Raw genomic sequence first — 18508 nt, 5'->3', positions numbered from 1 at the left:
CAGTAGTGAAGACTTTGAACCATTCATGGTTTCTCTAGTTCCCACCACTGAACCACTGAGCCTCTTGGGTTTGCCGATCGGAAGGTCAGCAGTTCGAATCCCCATGACAGGTTGCGCTCCCGTTGCTCTGTCCCAACTCCTGCCAACATAGCAGTTCAAAAGCATGCCAGTGCAAGTAGATAAATAGATATTGCTGTGGTGGGAAGGTAAACAGTGTTTCTGTGTGCTCTGATTTCTGTCATGGTGCCCTGTTGCGCCAGAAGTGGTTTAGTCATGCTGGCCACATGACGTGGAAAGCTATCTGTGGACAAATCTCTGAAAGCAAGATGAGCACTACAACCCCATAGTCACCTTTGACTGGACTTAGCTGTCCAGGGGTCCTTTACCTTTTTTTGAAACCTATTGTTACATAAAATTTGAACCTTAGCTCTTGAACCAGAAGGTGGTCCCCAAGTGTTAAAATATAAGACTTGAGCCTTTCTGAAGTTGGGTTACAAGTGTCAGCACATCATTATAATATGCCAACAAAATAAAATGTAAGAGGTGTTTATCATACCAGTTAAGGATTACAAGCAATAATTATTTTGGGTTTCCTTATAAAGCCTGCAGCCCAGTTACACATGCTTTATGACCTACCAGTTGGGGAACACTGCTCTAGTGCTACTCCCCTTTTATTTCCCACTGACTAGTCACACATCCTCTGTATCACACACCTCTCTAAGTTGGTACTTCCCTAAATATGTTTAGAAGGGATTTGCAATAGAAGCTGAATAACAAAGTGCTCACCACTCCCCTCTCCATGGACCCTTCCAGCATTGGTGTCAGGTAGAGTGTTCTCCTCACAGGCATTGACACCAGGCACCTGAAATTACAGGCAGTTATTGCACTCTCCAAAATGTACTTGCGAGAAACCATTAAAAAAAATGCTCTTGACAGTACTATTTTAATCTTTTTAGTTTCTGCTTCATGTTTTTGGAGAACTGACAGTATTTCAGTACTCTGTGTCTTGTATATGTATCAGAATGTTCAGTAGCATTTACAAAACCAGCCTTTTTATAGAAATGTGTCTGCTGTATATAACCACCACCACCACCTATCTCCCTCAAAGGAAATATCACCCTTGTGCTCGTTTGCACTGAATATCAAGCAAGTCAATCCAAAATGAATAGGTAAGGGACCCATTCCAGAACTAGCTTGAAATACTGAAATATTACATTAAAAAAAATTAATTCATGTTTTGAATCTGCAAATCCAGAGCACATAGTAGAGTAAAAAAAATGCTATTAGAGATGCTATTGGAGCTTGATAGAGGCATATATTGCCAGGAAAGCAGAATTTGGGGATGTGAAAAAGAACATGTGCAAAGTCACAAGCCAGATACTTGTATTTTCTGATTAGTCTGGTTACTTACATATTTGGCTTATTGGTGATAGCTAATAGTTTCATTCAGGATAACACAACCTTTTTTTTGCTACACCATAGGTCTTGCAGGTACCACACACCGTAGCGGGCACAGAGCTGTGTATACAAGCACCCCCCCCTTATGCGGGGGTTACATTCTGGGCCATAATACTCAACCAAACCATGTCCTGGCTTCGTTCCTTTGCTGGTCTTGCTGTTGCTGCACTACCTAGAGCTAAGCCATGGTTTGGCTTAACATTATGAATGAAACAAGGCTGGTGGCTTATATTGTTGCAGACAAACCACGAGCAGTAAGCCAAGAACAAATCTTGGCTACAACCTGTTCTTTGCTGGAGCAAAACCATGAGTCTTGCTTCAGATGTAGCACTAAACCAAATCATGGCTTAGCTCTAGGTAGAGAAGCAGCAAGACTGGAGGTGGGGGGGGGGGAGAGACAGAGCATAGTGGCTGCAGTTTTTACCCACATGCTCATTTATTCATGCTTAGCCGTGGTTACATGTTAACTATTCCGTTACCAACAGCAGTATTTTTAGTGCTTATGTGGTTCAGTTATTTGACGTCAGAACCACATACTGCTCATGCAAGGCTTTGCTTTGGGGTTGAAGTCCATGCTGTGTTAAAAATATGTAATGTGCAAGCTGCTATGTTTGTAATAAGGCATATTATACATCCCTCACATGTGCTTCCGTCCCCAGGAATATGGGGGATATGTGTGGGATGTAACATACTGCAGGCAGATGCTGGATGAAAAACGATAAGTGAATGAAGAAAAAGGAAGGCACACAAAATTCCAGTTTAAACTAATACAATCTAAATTCAGCTGTGAAATCTGAAATTGCAATTAAATTCTGCCTAGTGTGTTTAATTTCATTTTCATCTGTACTTGGTTGTCTAGTACTTTCTCAAACTAGTTTGAGGAAATGAGACAGGGGTTTCCTTCTTTGTCACCTAAAGGAAGAAAAACTTCTCACTAAGCAACAATTGCTCTTAGTGCTGTGTTATAAATGTAGAGGAATAAAAAAATGCATGGTTTATAGAAAGTGGATAGATTTCCACCCCTCATTTTCCCCATAATACTTGAAAGTCAGAAGAACTGTGGTCATTCAGTGAAATTGATTGCTAATTTCATGGCAGATAAAGCACTTCACCGCAAAGTGTTATTTCTGGAATTTACTGTCTCTGCATTAAAGGCCACCAGCTGAGAGGCTTTAAAGGGGAAATAGACAAATTAATGGAAGAAGACAGATCCATCAACAGCTATTAACTGTGATAAGTATATACAACCACCATGTTAGAGGCAATATTTTGTTCTCTTTGACAAAATTTGTACACCATTTCATTGTAAAAACCTATAAGCAGTTTACAAAAATATAAAAACTAAATTTAAATTACCAATAAAAGTCAGAAGTTAAAAACAGTACCAGTTGCTAAAAGACTATTGTATTCTTGCCCTTCATGTGCACTTCCCGGAAGCATCTTTTTGCCTACTGTGAGCAGCAGGACAGTGGAGTTACATGGACCTTTAGTACAGTCCACTAGGTGTGTTGTTAACTTGGGCTTCCTTCAAAGTGAAATGGTCAAAGCACTTCTGCAATCCAGTCAAGTTAGTTTTACCATTTCATTTGCTGGTATACAATGCGTAGAAGATTAAAACAGAACACAGTTGAAACAAACTGCCTCCCTCTCCACAAATTGTACAATTACTGATGCAGCATAAAGATTGGTGCCAACACGGTAATAATGGGAAGTAGATTCTGTACTACAAGGAAAAAACCCATGAAGCCTCTGACATATGCTGGCTAAGCTTCTTTGAAAAGTCAGGCTAGTGTTGAAGGTTGGGATTGAAGTTGGGTTCTTGTTCTTAAAAAAGTGGGGGGAAACTGCTCCTGAAAATCTATACTGGTGTCATTCTGTTTTTCAGTCTGTAGTTACATTGAAAAATTGTTGTACTGCCTTTTAAAGATGACTACTGGTCTATTTTTAAAATATAGATGAAGTAGAAAATACAGTAGCTTGAAATATATCCTGCTATTGTTGGGCTCATTGGCCATAGGCATACTCAAAACAACTGCTTTCTGCCACTAGGTTGTTGTCTTGTTCCTTCATACACTCTATTTGCGTGGAAAAACATGGGCCTCCTGGGGCCCAAGTAGCTTTGCCAGTTCTTTGCCTTGTTACACCTCTTCACACTGTGATTGGTCACTGCCCTTTCCTGTCTATATATAAATTTCCCCTTCCTGTTAGCAGATGCTTTTGTGCAGCAAAAGGCACGCTGCATTTCATAAATTCTCCTTTTCACTCCTGTATGTTCATGCTTCGATTCTGTGCCCTGCAAACCTTTTCCCCTCCTCATGTTTCTGATAGTCCTGCAACCTGTGTCTGTTCTCTTCTGTCCTCCCCCAGCACATTTACTGTCTCTTCCTGGATTGCCTGCCTAAAATTGACTTCTGTTTGCCTCTCTGGCATTACAGTAGTCTTGTTCTGCTTCAGATACTGCAGTTTGGCCACCTCACTGGAAAACAGACAGATCTGCGAGTCCCTGAATCCTCATGAGTAGGGAGTATGTGACAGTTATGAGGTGGACTGTTGCAGGATGCGGGTTCTGCCTTCCTGCTTTTTTGGGGACATACGGTAGCTTTTTTTTTTCTAGAGAGAAGCACAAGAGTCCACAAATATGCCTTGGCTTTTATGTTGCATTTGTGCTGGGAAAAAGGAAGAAACTGAAGGATTCTGCTGCTGTTTCTTGTCTTCTTCAAACTTCAGCACAAAGAACTTGGGAGTCAGTTGCTCACTTGCAGAAAGGTTTGGCTTAGATATGTTTGATTACAAAAAAAATTATTTGTTGGTGCCTTTTTATTTTTATTTTATACCATCATTCAGTTGAAGTTTCCAGCATAGTTTACAATGATAAATATAAAAGCAGTTATAAGATAAAATATTATTCAATCATAAAACAAAAATATAGCACCATTAAGAACATTAAAAGGCCTGAAAATAAAATATTCACCTAACACTGAATAAAAAACCAGTATAGGTGCTAGGCAAGCTTTCTGTGGACAGATGGACCAGGATTTTGTATATGATAAGCATGAACCATTGCATTCTTGCAGAATTGCAAAATGAAAAAAGAAAAACCTTGGTGCTTCAATTTGCACGGTAGTTCTGAATGCCCATCTTACTAGAAAATCTTCAGGGCTCTCTTCTGAAACTGACAAATATCCAGGAAGCCAAGCATCTGAGGCTGAGAGGTAGCATCTGCCCTATGACTGATCCATTACTAGTGGACTGTGACAGAACAGGCTGCCCACTGAATGGATCGCTTGTTCTGTTCTTTTTCCTCCGGCAGTTGCCTGCTGTGTCAAGTGCTGCTAAATGTTCCTAATTCTGCTGGTGAAATGAAGTGAATATAATTTTTAAAAACAGTAGGCTAAATTTCCCAGCATTTGACCCTCACACTACCACACTTCCTTTGGCATTAAGGCACTCTTCACTATTGCCTTTCCCTAGGTTCCAGAAGTATTAAGCAGCACAATTCAAACATTTGAGCAATTAATATTTTCAGCTGGTTGCTGTTTAATTTGTATACCACTTAATGCTAAAATAGGCACTTAAGTGGTTTATACGTATAAATGTTACACAAACATTAAAATATAGCGTTGAACAAAGTTGACTCTGGTAATCTAGAGGGCAAATTCTGGAGTGTCTCAGAGTGTACTAGTGCTTGCAAATAGTCACAATGCATTTAAATGATATAGGAACACCATCCTGGCCCCATCCATTAGAAAAAGAGACTCTGCAGGAAGTTGGTTTTCATCCTCACTTCCATAAGAAAGACTCTTTAAGCTCCTAGTTGCCCCTGAAGGAAAACAGCCTGGCCCTGTCCAGAATACTAAGTGGTGTATGAAAAGGACCAAGGGGTGTGTGTGTGTGTGTGTGTGTGTGTGTGTGTGTGTGTGTTTGGTACTGCAACCAAAACTGCTTGTAAACTGCTTTGGGAATCATTTGATTGAAAGGCAGACTATAACTTGTAAATAAATGCATCATAATTTTGGGTATATTGATCAGCCCTTAGATATAGAATAGCCGGAAAAAAGGGCAAAGTAAACAAATTTGCCTCTACTTTAGAGCAAAGGTGGGGAACCTTTTAAAGCCTTAGTTCTGCCCTGTCACTGGTAGGCGGAGCCGGAGGCCAAAAGTGGATGGAGCAATGGATGCGACTCTTTATTTTGTAGACTAGGCTACATTCCAAACAAACACAAATAACCAGGGGTTTTGTGTGTATATAATATACATATTTATTTAACGAAATATATATGCCACTTGATTATAATGAAACTAAATATATATACCACTTGGTTGTAACGAAACCTCCTAATGATTTGCACGTACCTCCCTCCTTTTCTCCATCTTCCTTTCAGGCAAACATGGTTCACAGACAAATTCCAGCTGGGCAAAAGCACTTAAGGAGGGTGCATAGGGCTGGAGAGGTGATGTGGCCTTAGGGAGATGGCTGGAGGGACACTCCTGGCCCATGGGCCTGAAGTTTCCATCACTTGTTTCAAAGCCTGAAAGGAAAGCTTTTCACTTGCACTAAACCTTTGAAAAATGGTCTAAATAGTAGTCACCATCATCACCCTCAGAATAACAAAGTAAAGCATGAAGGAAGCCAAAGAACATAAAAATCTTTGACCCAAATGCTATTCAGACAACAGACGAATTTTCCCAAATTCTTAAACCACTGAACTCAAGCTGATAGTAGTAACTTGATTTACAGGCATGTCACATCTCATCACGTTTCCAAATGTCTTGTTACCTCAACATACTTGGCAGGCAGGGTGTAACTCAACTCCACATTGTTACAGAAAACGATGAAATGACAATGTTGGGATTATATGGTGAAAAATTATTTCCAATTCTAACTTTTGTTTGCTTCATAGCTTTGATGTTTTTGCTAAGTTTCAGCCTATGAAATGGAAAGCTGAGTTTCTGTGTCTTGATATTGTAAGAGAAATATTATGAATACGTTGAAAGATTGCCCCATTGCAGTTTAAGCATTTAAGACCCAAAGTCAACAAAAGAAATGTCTCCAACCTCAACTTTAAGGAATAGATGTAGCAAAGAAAAAAATAGAAAAAAAGCTTTGGGAAGCAATGATACCAGCCAAATTGTTTTGTTAATCCTAGTACTGTACTTTAGTATGAAATGATCCGTTTTAAGGCCCAAATGCATAATAATGTGCCCAGCAGCATAATCAATCATTAATGGTTTGAATAAATGTGCCATAGAAAAATCCTAACCACTCAGTTTTTAAAAAGCAAGCAAAACCATATGATACTATGCATCTGTTCTTGGAAGTCATGTGCTGAGTGTTCTGTGAGGCAGAAGTGCTTTGACAATGGAAGCATTTTCTCTTGTGAACAATAAGTATATCCTTTTTGTGAGGTGGACTGATGGTCTGACTTGGTAACAGATATTCATGTCTGGCTTGAGTTGTGCTCGTGATGAAGTGATTTGAGGTACTATACTGGCTCAGAATTGGAGCTTTCCGATCTCTGGTTTAGCTGCAGAACTCCAGGCTTAAACTCACCGGTAGGGCGTTACGTCACTATTCCTACAGGTTGCCATCAGTAAATAGGAATAATACTGGCTAATTTAACAGGACTGTTTCATTATTTTCTCCAATATATGAGAAGTAATTTACAAATGTAAGTGCACTGTATATATGCCTCATGCATTGTTGCTTTGCCACAAACACAGCTTTCTGTTCACAGTGACATCTTTTGAAATTGAAGCAGAGACAGTTGAAGGCAAATTATGAGTGGAAAAGCACTAAAGGAAATGCTGTTTAGCCAGGATGTGCACAGTCCATGTTCTCAGTATGTTGGTTTGCTTACTTACTTACTTAAGAAGGAGCTTCTTAAGTAAAGGAATGCTAAGCTGTTGTTTAAGGGCGAGTAACCTTCTATTGGGATGTGGGTGGGCATTGGGATGCGGGTGGCACTGTGGGTTAAACCAGAGAGCCTAGGGCTTGCCGATCAGAAGGTCGGCAGTTCAAATTCCCACAGTGGGATGAGCTCCCATTGCTCGGTCCCAGCTCCTACCCACCTAGCAGTTTGAAAGTACGTCAAAGTGCAAGTAGATAAATAGGTTCCGCTCCAGTGGTAAGGTAAATGGCATTTCCATGCGCTGCTCTGGTTTGCCAGAAGCGGCTTAGTCATGCTGGCCACATGACCCGGAAGCTGTACGCCGGCTCCCTTGCCCAATAAAGCGAGATGAGCTCCGCAACCCCAGAGTCATCCGCGACTGGACCTAATGATCAGGGGTCCCTTTACCTTTACCTTCTATAACCATGAAAATCTTGATGCTGAAATTATAATCTGTTGCCTGGCTACCTACAACTGTTTCCAAAGACTTGTTGAGCGAGAATAGAAAAAAGACCATCTTTTGAAACAATTATTTTAATTTATTTACAAATGTTCATTTTGTTTTCCAGAATGTTAAAAACGTTTGTAATTCTGTTTGATAGGACAGTACCAGGAAGCCATGAAATCGAACCTTGTTAGCTTCCAGATACTTAGATACTCAGTTGCAAACTGTGGTGAGATGTTTTGGCTCTGTTTCATTTTCTTTTTGTTATGTGTGTGCTGCCCTGAATGAACTGGAGCCTAACAGATTATTTTGGGAAGTACTTTCACTTGTAATGTACAACTTGAAGATTTTCAGGAAGTGTAATAAATGCAGACTTCTCACTATGTAGATCAAGTGGCTTAGTTTCAGTTGATATCTGTGTGATGTTTAACACTGCTATCCTCTTCCATTTTGGAGTGAAAGAAATGAAGGCAACAGCTCTTTAAAACTGAGGTAAATGACGGGTGGGGAACATATATTTCTTGGTATAGAGGTACAGTGGTACCTCAGTTTAAGAATGATTTGGTTTACAAACTCTGCAAAACCAGAAATAGTGTCCCGGTTTGAGAACTTTACCTCAGTCTAAGAACAGAATCCGAATGGTGGAAGGGCACTGGCGGCGGGAGGCCTCATTAGTGAAAGCATGCCTCGGTTTAAGAATGCTTTTGGTTTAAGAATGGACTTCCAGAACAGATTAAGTTCATAAACCGAGGTACCACTGTATTATGGTTCCCTCTAGATGTTAGCTTTCAGGTTAGTTGACTGTGGTCCCAAGGTTTGGGCTTAAAAGCAGTTCTGTTTGGAACTTTCACACAGTACCATTTATAATTATTTTGATACTTCATTTTGTTCTGCTTTGTCAAAATGTATTTACTGTGTTTTTGTGTGATATACAAGCCTTTCACAGTGGAGCTCCCTCAGATCTTTTGAAGCCTTCTCTATGCCCCCCTTTAAAAAGGGAGGGGTAGTGAGTTTTTTTGTTTTGCTTTTTATACTGTAAACCAAAAAAATATCAAGGATCCATATGTAGTACAGATGTAGAGAAGCATCCTGAAAGTCTTTACCATCCCTTCTTTAACTGGAGATGCCAGGAATTGAAATTAGGACCTTATGGTTTATCAGTGAACAATGTCCTCTCTGTATTGTTGCTTTCCATTTTTGCCCTTGCTTATTTTTAAGGTTTGGTGGTTTTTAAAAAACATACCAAACAGCTTTGGAGAGGAAGGCACTGCATTGTCATCTTTATCTTTGAGCTACTGTGCATACTTGGCAGAATTATTGTTCTTAAGTGGAGTATAATGCATTGGGTAGCATTTACTGGTCTAATAAGATGTTTTGAAGCAATTGGCTCGTCTACATTTTCCAGTTTGCATTGAAAGCACAGGAGTTGGACAAAAATGCATGCTTTTCTTGTAGCTAGCTTCTTTCCTTTGCTAAAATGCAGATGTTGAGATCTGTGTGAATTTTAAAGCTGGTGTTCCTGGATTATTCTATAACTGACTTTACACATTTTGTGGCAAGATGGGTCACTGTGGCTCAATCATTATTTGGACCTGATATTGCTAATGAAAGCTACAAAGTGTTTCTAGGGAAACTAGCTGGAAACCTTTTGTTTTTGTTTAGATTTACTGATAAAAGTTATTCATATATGGGAATATATAAAATAAACTATCAGCAGCTTCATTTATAGCAGTGATGGCCAAACTTGTCCTTCCAGCTGTTTTGGGACTACAGTTCCCACCATCCCTGACGACTGGTCCTGTTAGCCAGGGATGAGGAGAGTTGTAGTCCCAAAACAGCTGAAGGGCCAGGTTTGGCCATCACTGATTTATAGGGTTGTCGTTTGATATTTGGGAAACAGATGCAACAAAGATTGGTCTTGTTTGGCATTAAGAGAATGAACTTCAGGCTTGTGTACCATCTTAGATTAAGCACCCCCACCCCTGAATCTGGACAAACTATAGCTAATATTAACTTAAAGGAGCAGCAGTAATACTCAGCAAGAAAGGAAGATGCAGAGACAGTGGGAACAGTGTCCTAAACCTTTCCCCGCCCCGCTTCCCCCAAAGTGCTACTGAGATGTTTGGCCCAGTTCAGAAGCTTGCTATGGTCCATTGCATCAAACAGTTTATTGATTCTATTAAAAGTGAGATATTTTAGCCTCATCCTCAAATTTGAGCCATGCTCTATTAAGTACAACACCATGCATATACTGTACACAGATGTATGTCACTACAAGTACCTATATCCTTGAAGGGGTACTTCTGTTGGGCTGAATGGCTGACTGGGTACTCCTATTAGCCTGGAGAAAGTGTGTATCATGACACTTTTTCTTAAGAGTGACTTCTCGGCTATTATAGTAAGAAGGTATGATAACACAAGCAGCATTCTGCCGAAGCAGATTATACTGTTAAATATTGGGGACTACAACAAAGAAAAATTAGGTTTTTATTTTATTTTATTTTCATGACAGAGGTGGATTTTGAGGGGGGTGATATGTGGAATCTTGAAGGGTTTCTGGGAGGAGTTCCAGGTGGAGAGCGCAGCAAGAGAGAACACAGGGAACAGATCTATCTTCAGTTGTCTGATAGTGGGAAATTTATAGAAGTGAAAGTCACAGCAGGGATATAATAGGGTATGAGGTCAGAGATGAGCAAGACTACCCTTAGAGGAAGACCTTTTAAGAAATGGACAAGGTGTTTATGCTGAAAATAAACTGTCCCCTCTAGCCTAACTATGGTTCCTGCCTAGACTGTTGTGAGAAACCATGATCCCATCAGTGGTTTAGTTGAGATCCTGCTTTATGTGTTCCTACATCATGATTGGGGCTTAGAACCAGTAGGTAGCAGATCTGCAGGTGACACTGTGGTCTAAACCACTGAGCCTCTTGAGCTTGTCAGCCAGAAGGTCAGCAGTTTGAATCTGCACAATGGAGTGAGCTCCCGTTGCTGTGTCCCAGCTTCTGCCAATGTAGCAGTTCGAAAGTATACCAGTGTAAGTAGATAAATACTTGGGAAGGTAAATGGTGTTTCCATGTGCTCTGGCACTCCTCACATTCCTCTGTGCGCCAGTAGCAATTTAGTCATGCTGGCCACATGACCCGGAAAGCTGTCTGTGGACAAATGTCGGGTTCCTCGGCCTAAAAAGTGAGATGAGCGCTGCACCCCATAGTCGCCTTTGACTGGATTTAACCGTCCAGGAGTCCTTACTTTTACCTTACCTAGATAGCAGATCTGCATATAGCTTTTATGTCCACTTGATGAGTAAGTTTTGCCAGTGTAATAACATCATGTGGTGATATGGGAAGTACTGCAGACAGGCTGGCACCATAACGGCTTTGCTAAAGCTTCCTGTCCTCAGGAGTTTGTGATGTGTTAACAAGTGAGAAAGGATTGATTAAAATATGCCACCTCATTGCTGCTCATTCTTTACCTGTGTAATATTTTCCATTCCACTGCATCAGAACCACCTGGATTGAAATAATCCCAATTTTTTAATGCTCTAAAGGCACTGCATGTAGTTATTAGTATGCCCTCATTAGTGTCTTGTTTTGCTGAAGGACCACACTGAGAAGGGATTTAAGTTTGAATGACCAAAGTTCCCACTTCCTCAGCTGGGCTGCTGGTTAAATTTTGTTTCCATAGCCATGACTCTGCCTTCATTCCTGTTCTGGTTGCCAAATTTGGGGGGGGGGGGGGAGAGAAGCAGATTAGCTTAGCTTTGGTGCTTCCAGTGGCTGATACAGGGCAGCCATTGCAGTGCCCTTCAAATGTTGTGGATTGCATTTTCTGTTGTTCCCAGCCAGGGTAGCCAGTTGTCAGAAATAAGGGAAGTAGTTCACAGCATATGGAGAGCACCATGTTGGTTACTTCTGAAGTATCTGAAACACATGTGTTGGTTGCCCTTGCAACAAATAGAGAATGTGTTGACCTAAGTTTTAGATATTATTTGCCTATTGCTTCTGAATTATGAGTAGCTGCAGGAAGATTGAGGGCAGGGTTGGTGGGAGTGGGTTGGGGACAGTCAGTTGAGAAGCTGCTTAAGGAAGGTATAGCTAATAGCTGAGGTTCTTTTGGAGTATGGCAGTAAGCACTATCTGAATAGAACTAGAAGAAATAATCAGATAATCAATCTTCAGGTGAATGTAGGAGAAACAAAGATAAGGATGCTGACAAAGAGGATGAATTGGGCAATGTGCAGGGAGGCAAGTAGCAGCAAAGATGAAAAATAGGAACATGGCTTAGGCCAAGAGGAAGCAGCGTACGTGAACCAAGTAACCTTTTGCTCAGGAAGGGTATTATAGGCTGTCCTGGAGGTCAGCAAGGGTCAGTAAGTTGCTTTGGAGGCACAGCCACACAAAGCAGCAATCCCTTGCTATATTTAGGCTGCCGTCAGAGCATAGCCGTGGAACCCACCGGCGGAAGCCTTTGTGTAGCTGGCAATCAATCCACATATATAACTGTTTATTTGCATCAGTGAAAATCAAGAATCCAAACTCTTCTGATGCTATACAAACTGCCTTGAAAGAGAGGTCTTGTACTATTTTATGTGATAGAAGGAAGAGTACAAACTCCAGGGCTCACAGGTACAATATTTTTTTATTGTAGCTCTACATGTTTTGGTGTGGAATGCTCCTTCTTTCAGGAGCTATGATCAAAGATCACAGACAACACCAGTACAGTAGTTCTTTAAATGTGATTTACCAGCTTGAAAAAGTGGCAGAGCAAAAGACTATTTCTGATCATATCTGTACTGAACCTCTGCAATGTATCACAAAGCTAATCCTGCTACTATTTGTAAAAGACATTCCAGAACAGGTATACTAAAAGTATACTTTTTCTTGCACCTTGTTATAATTTGCCTAGCAGGATTTCCTGTAGCATTCTCAAGCACTTGTTGTCCTGTGAATGGAAATAATGAATAAACTGCAACCCTTCTATTGGACTACTACCATACTCTGAAAATGTTTGCCTCCCATTATGTGCTAAGAGCTAGTGACTGGCCTGCTTCATAAAGGGAAATCTGCAGGAGATAATTTCTTTAGCTTGTGACAGCTCAAATGTTCTTTTTAAAAATGTTCATTTACATCTTAATCATTTCATATTGGGGACATTAGAGAGTGCCATTATAATTTATGCAGTCTTTCCCCTCAGATGCATTGTGAAGGTTAAATGTAAAGCTTCCTGGCAGTCAGCTGGCAAGCGTGGGTATCTATATAATAGCTTCATGGGAATTGGCTTTCAGGAAATGTTTCCATTTGTTATTACATGTGAAGTATAATAGCAGTGTTCCCAATCTCCTGCATGTATCCTGAATACCTGCAGAGGGTAAGACCTTCTTGCTAAGTTTATTCTTTGGCGTGCTGTTTTTGTGGAGATGTGTATATTTAGCAAACAAGACAGTAATTTGTTTCTGAAACTTAAGCTATGTGCATGAGGATGAATCACATAAACATAAATAAGTAGTTCTACAGTGAGATGTAAGCAAATAAAACTTCTTTAAGGTAATGGATGCATAAATAAGCAGAATACAGCTGGTTTACTTTTGTCACCAGTACAGCATTTGAATATTCTGTATTTGTGTGATGTTCTTTAAAAATGGTTTGGCCCATTTAAAACTGAACTGGGCATTTGCCTGAAATCTTAGACTTTGCACAGTGCAGAACGTTGATTGACAACAAACAAGTACTCTTGGATGAAGCAGATTACCTATCTTGGTCCCAGTTTGTTTAAAATTTATCTGAAGACATTGGGAGGGGTCATTTGGAGATTTGGGGTGAGGTGTCATCAGTATGCTGATGATGCCCAGCTCTGCTTCTCTGTAACACCTAAATCAGGAAAAGCTGTGCAAATCCTGGACTTGTTCTTGGACTTGGTGGTGGGCTGAATGAGGGCCAGTTTACTCTGAATCCAGGCAAGACAGAGACATGGTGGGTGGTTCCCAAGTTCTGATAATTGGACTTTTGATGGGGTCATGCTCCCCATGAAGAAGCAGGTACAAGGTCTGGGAGTGTGCCTAGATTCATCTTTGTCACTAGAAGCCCAAGTGACCTCAAGTTTTCAAAACAAACAAACAAACAAACAAACAAACAAACAAACAAACCTGCTGATTGAAAATATCCTATCAATAAACTATTTTTTGCTTTCATTTTGTAGTGCTGATGCCATGACCATTATTCAACCATTCTGAAGATGGATTACTGTTACTGATGGGAAGAAGTCCAATATGAGTGGAAATGATGTTGGAGGAAGAAGACGCTTTGAGGACAGCGAACACACACTACACATATACCCTGGGAACATTGCTGAAGGGACCATCTATTGTCCTGTTATTGCACGAAAAACTTCCTCAGCTGCTGAGGTGATAGACTCTCTCATTAACAAACTTCAACTGGACAAAACAAAATGCTACGTTTTGGCAGAAGTGAAGGAGTTTGGTGGGGAAGAATGGATCCTCAACCCCACAGACTGCCCTGTCCAGCGCATGATGTTGTGGCCCCGAATGGCCCTAGAGAACCGTTTGAGTGGAGAGGACTATCGCTTTCTTCTAAGGGAAAAGAACCTAGATGGGTCAATACATTATGCCAGTCTCCAGTCCTGGTTGCAGGTGACAGAAGAGCGGCGCAGGATGATGGAACGTGGCTTCCTTCCTCAACCGCAGTACAAAGACTACGATGATTTATGTGCTTTGCCAGACTTGAATGAGAGAACTCTCCTAGAAAACCTTAGAAATCGTTTTAAACAGGAGAAAATTTACACATACGTTGGGAGCATACTAATAGTAATAAATCCATTCAAATTTCTCCCTATTTACAACCCTAAGTATGTCAAAATGTATGATAACCATCAGCTTGGAAAGCTGGAGCCCCACATTTATGCAGTAGCTGATGTAGCATACCATGCTATGCTTCAGCGTCGGAAGAACCAGTGTATAGTCATTTCTGGAGAAAGTGGGTCTGGGAAAACACAGAGCACAAATTTCTTGATTCATCACCTCACTGCTCTTAGCCAAAAAGGATTTGCTAGTGGAGTAGAACAAATAATTCTTGGAGCTGGACCAGTACTTGAGGTAAGATGAAAGTCTTGCTGCAGCTTATAATACAGCTTCCCACCCCATCATTCATAGTGTATTATAAAGTATTTATGTCTTATGATTACCATTCTGGCCTGGAGCCTGGAGCCATTCACCCCCAACTGATAACGATATGCAAGGCTCTTCTGCTTTTGTGATTTTTCTGTGAAGACATGTGGAAAACATTACCTTGGAATTTTAAATCCATATGGATTTTTTACACCAAAGAACTATGAACAGGATCTGGCAGTCATGCTTTATCCTACTCACAAATCTTTTCTGGAAAACCCTTATGGACTATGTTGTATTATAATGTCTTCCATGTATATTCGTCATATGTATTCATCATGTGTATTTGTCACTGAGAATCATGGCATTCCAAAACATAGTGTTGGAATTGGCCGAGTTTGTAGTACGTGTCTTGAAAAATGAGACTTCTGAACTTAAATTTGTTAGAAATAACTTCTGGGTTTCTTTCTCCTAATACCTTAGGTAATTAAATAAACTTAATTCTAAAAGGTCAGAAATGAAGCACTGATATTACTGCAAATGGGTTTGCAGTTCCTGTTGTTAGTGTTTTAACAAAGGGAAAACTTAATATTAGGTGGAGTGTGTGAGAAGTGGGCAATAATGCCACCACACGCTTATTCCTGGATCAGTTCAGAGTTGCTCCTTCTACTGTTTCCCTCCTCTTTGTAAAGAGGAATGAAAGGTTTTGTTTGTTTAAGAGATTTCTTACCCACCCTTCACTATCAGGCAACTTACAATAATATCATCATACAGTATTAAAAGCCAATAAAACAAACCAAAGAATATGCATCAGATAACAGAGGTGGCGTCATAACAATCACACAAGTCTTGCTTTTCAAAGGCCCAGGTACAGAGGTGCATCTGAAAACCATATAATAAAGATGTTTAACACACCTCTATGGGGAGGGAGTTCCACATTTTTGAGAGCTGCCACAGAGAGTTTTTTAAGTATAAATGTTTTAAATGAATATATTGCATGTTATGTATGCTGCAATCTGATTTGGGAACTCTAGTAAAAAAAACCAGGACACAAATCTAGTTAAGTAGCAAATCTTGCTTCCTCTGCTTCCAGACTTTGGGAAGGAGATGGGGTGGTGGTGGTTCTAGGTCTGGGACCTTGCCAGAGCTTCATGCCTCCTTCCCAAAGCCCGGCTCCTTGTTTACCTGGCTTAAACCGGCACCACAAGGGCTGGGGGAGGACATCAGCAGTGTTCGAAATTAGACAGGCACATTTTGCATCTGACTATCAGCCACTTGCAACCAAGGGAAGATGCTTGGGTGCCATGATGGCACCTGGCATCTCCATCTGGTGGTGCATTGACTGTTTTAACACACTAATACCAGATCCTGTAGAATTCTAGCAGTTATTTTTTATCTGCACAATCAGAATGAATTTCAGGAATCAAAATGTGCTTTCTGTGCAGCCTGAACAGAAGCAGTGAACAACATTATAGTGTTGTAGCTTGTCTTCACTTACCCACTCCATTGCCTTGCTCACATTTGTGAAGAATATTCCTACATTATGAATGGTGCATGTCACCATTAAGAAAAAGAGGTAGGAATAGGCCAATATATATGTGGACTGTCCTTGGATAAAGTGATTTTCCTTCTTTAAGTTCTCAAAGTTCTTAACCTAACTCAAGGTTATCATCTGAACTAGCCAGATGTTTGACTGATAATCAAAGTCAGCATTCGAAACGGTCATTGTTCTAGGCACATTTTGCAACCGAGAATTTCATTAGGGCGAGCAGTTTCTGAAATCTGGGTGCAATACTTCAGATTTAAACTGCAGAGTGGAAGGAAAGGAGAACCTTTTTCTGCCTCCCCACTTCAAGCTACTCTCTGAAAACTGGAGAAGAGACCCTTTTAAGAATATTAGGGGGGTGGGCAGGGGAAGGACTAGACCATGTGAAAAATGAACATACTATTTTAGCTGCAGTTCATTCATTTTCAGCTTTGTATTCTTGTTATTAAAAAGTGCGCTTAGACATTCTATTGTTGTTCGCATAACCTAGCTCCGAGCTTTCATATCTCAGTTCCTAACACTGATCACAGTCAGTCCATAATTTGAAAAATAAGACTTTAGAGCCGTCTTACCCAACTAGACATTCTGTTTTGGCCACTGTAACCTTGGCTTAAGGATCCATTTGGCTCCTAGCTTTTATATACCTGAGTTTCTAACAGTGGCAAATGTTGACCTTCCACAGGATGGCATATAGAACGTAAAACATGCTCTGAACTTTCCCTACAATGGGAATATATTTTAGTTTATTACTACTGGAAGTCAGTTAAGGTGCATTACACTTCCACAGTGATATTCACCAAGAAATTGCCAAGAGCTGCTTTGGATCTTGGAAATGTTTGGAAGTCTGAAGGTGTGATAGCTCAAAAAATGTATTTTAAAGCAAATTCCTCTGACATCTGCTCTTCGTTATTTCCCTCCCTTATACTCAATCATAACTGAGAGTGAACCTCTCCTTTCTTCACTTCCACTCTCCCCTTCCCCCATTCATGTCAGCAATTTTCCTACCCAGCCCCAGTCACACTTGCCAAGTATTTTGTTGCTCTTACCCTCCTCTGTTTCTAGCCTGCTGTTTTGCCCCATGCCCATTTCCCCCCCTGTTGTGATCCTCCCTTAATCTGGGTCTCGGCTACTAGTTTTCTTCATGCAGTCCTGTTTCACAGCCCTCTTCCTCACATTTTAAAATGAAATTACTTTTGGTGGGACTTTCCCTTTCTGTCATCCAAGCTCCAGCTGTGCTGCTTCCTAGCCAGTTTGCTTGACAGTGCTCTGATTCAGCATCTCATGCTTTCCCATTTGTCTAGGGATTTAGGGAATTCTTTGTGCTATCAAAATAATATGAAAATGCAGTGTCTGGCAGGTAGCATCTGTTTCAGTCAGTTCCAGCTATTTATGGAGAAGCAATGGACTTTCTTCAATGTTCTTTTATATTTAGATTGATTAAACCAAGTGTCTAAAAGAAGAAAACACTCATTTATTCTTTGGTAAAACAATAAGCATTCAATAAGCAATCATTGTGACAACTGGCATTTGAAATCTGCCAAAGACAATAAACTCTTCTCTGAGAAGACTCATTCTTTCTCTACATGAATCAACTGGATTAACATATGAAATTCCCTGATCTGTATACGTATAGTGACAAAGCTAATATTCATTCTACTAATTAAAGATACTCAGAATTTCTTGGAAACCTATTAACTACTCAAAAGCCAGTGGTGATCAACTGTGATTTGTGGTGTCTGATATTTTGAGGGCATTTTCATATGCTGTTTCTTCCTGTCCATGTTTTATGTGCATACATTTCTTTTCTGCTCAGCAGCACCCGAGACAACGTATACTATTAAAAATGACAACTAAATGACAACAGCGGTCATACTAATGCATGTGGGATGGGGAATGATTATTATACAACAATAACAAAAGCAGTGAGCTAAACATAGAGTAAATTCAGCAGCAATTTATGCAGTCATAAGCACTAAGAGCAGCAAAGGGGCCATTCTAACTACAAGTATGTTACTTTCTGCAATGTAGAATGTCAGGGAACTGCCATCGGAG

General features: G+C 40.4%; 1 protein-coding gene across 19 annotated transcripts in view; it reads left to right on the top strand.

Moving 5' to 3' along the window:
• Positions 1 to 18508, top strand: part of MYO9A (myosin IXA) — a 177933-nt gene that overhangs the window by 24888 nt on the left and 134537 nt on the right. For all 19 annotated transcript variants that reach the window (XM_083712356.1, XM_083712355.1, XM_083712354.1 and 16 more), the window contains one exon: positions 13986 to 14898. In XM_083712356.1, coding sequence (XP_083568482.1) covers positions 14056 to 14898 — 843 coding nt within the window. In that variant the 5' untranslated portion in view covers positions 13986 to 14055. The remainder of the gene's footprint in view (positions 1 to 13985; positions 14899 to 18508) is intronic.

Source organism: Podarcis gaigeae (genome assembly GCF_964106915.1).
Source record: "Podarcis gaigeae genome assembly, chromosome: 14".
NCBI classification, from domain to species: Eukaryota; Metazoa; Chordata; class Lepidosauria; order Squamata; family Lacertidae; genus Podarcis; species Podarcis gaigeae.
This window is presented reverse-complemented; position numbering and strand designations above follow the sequence as displayed.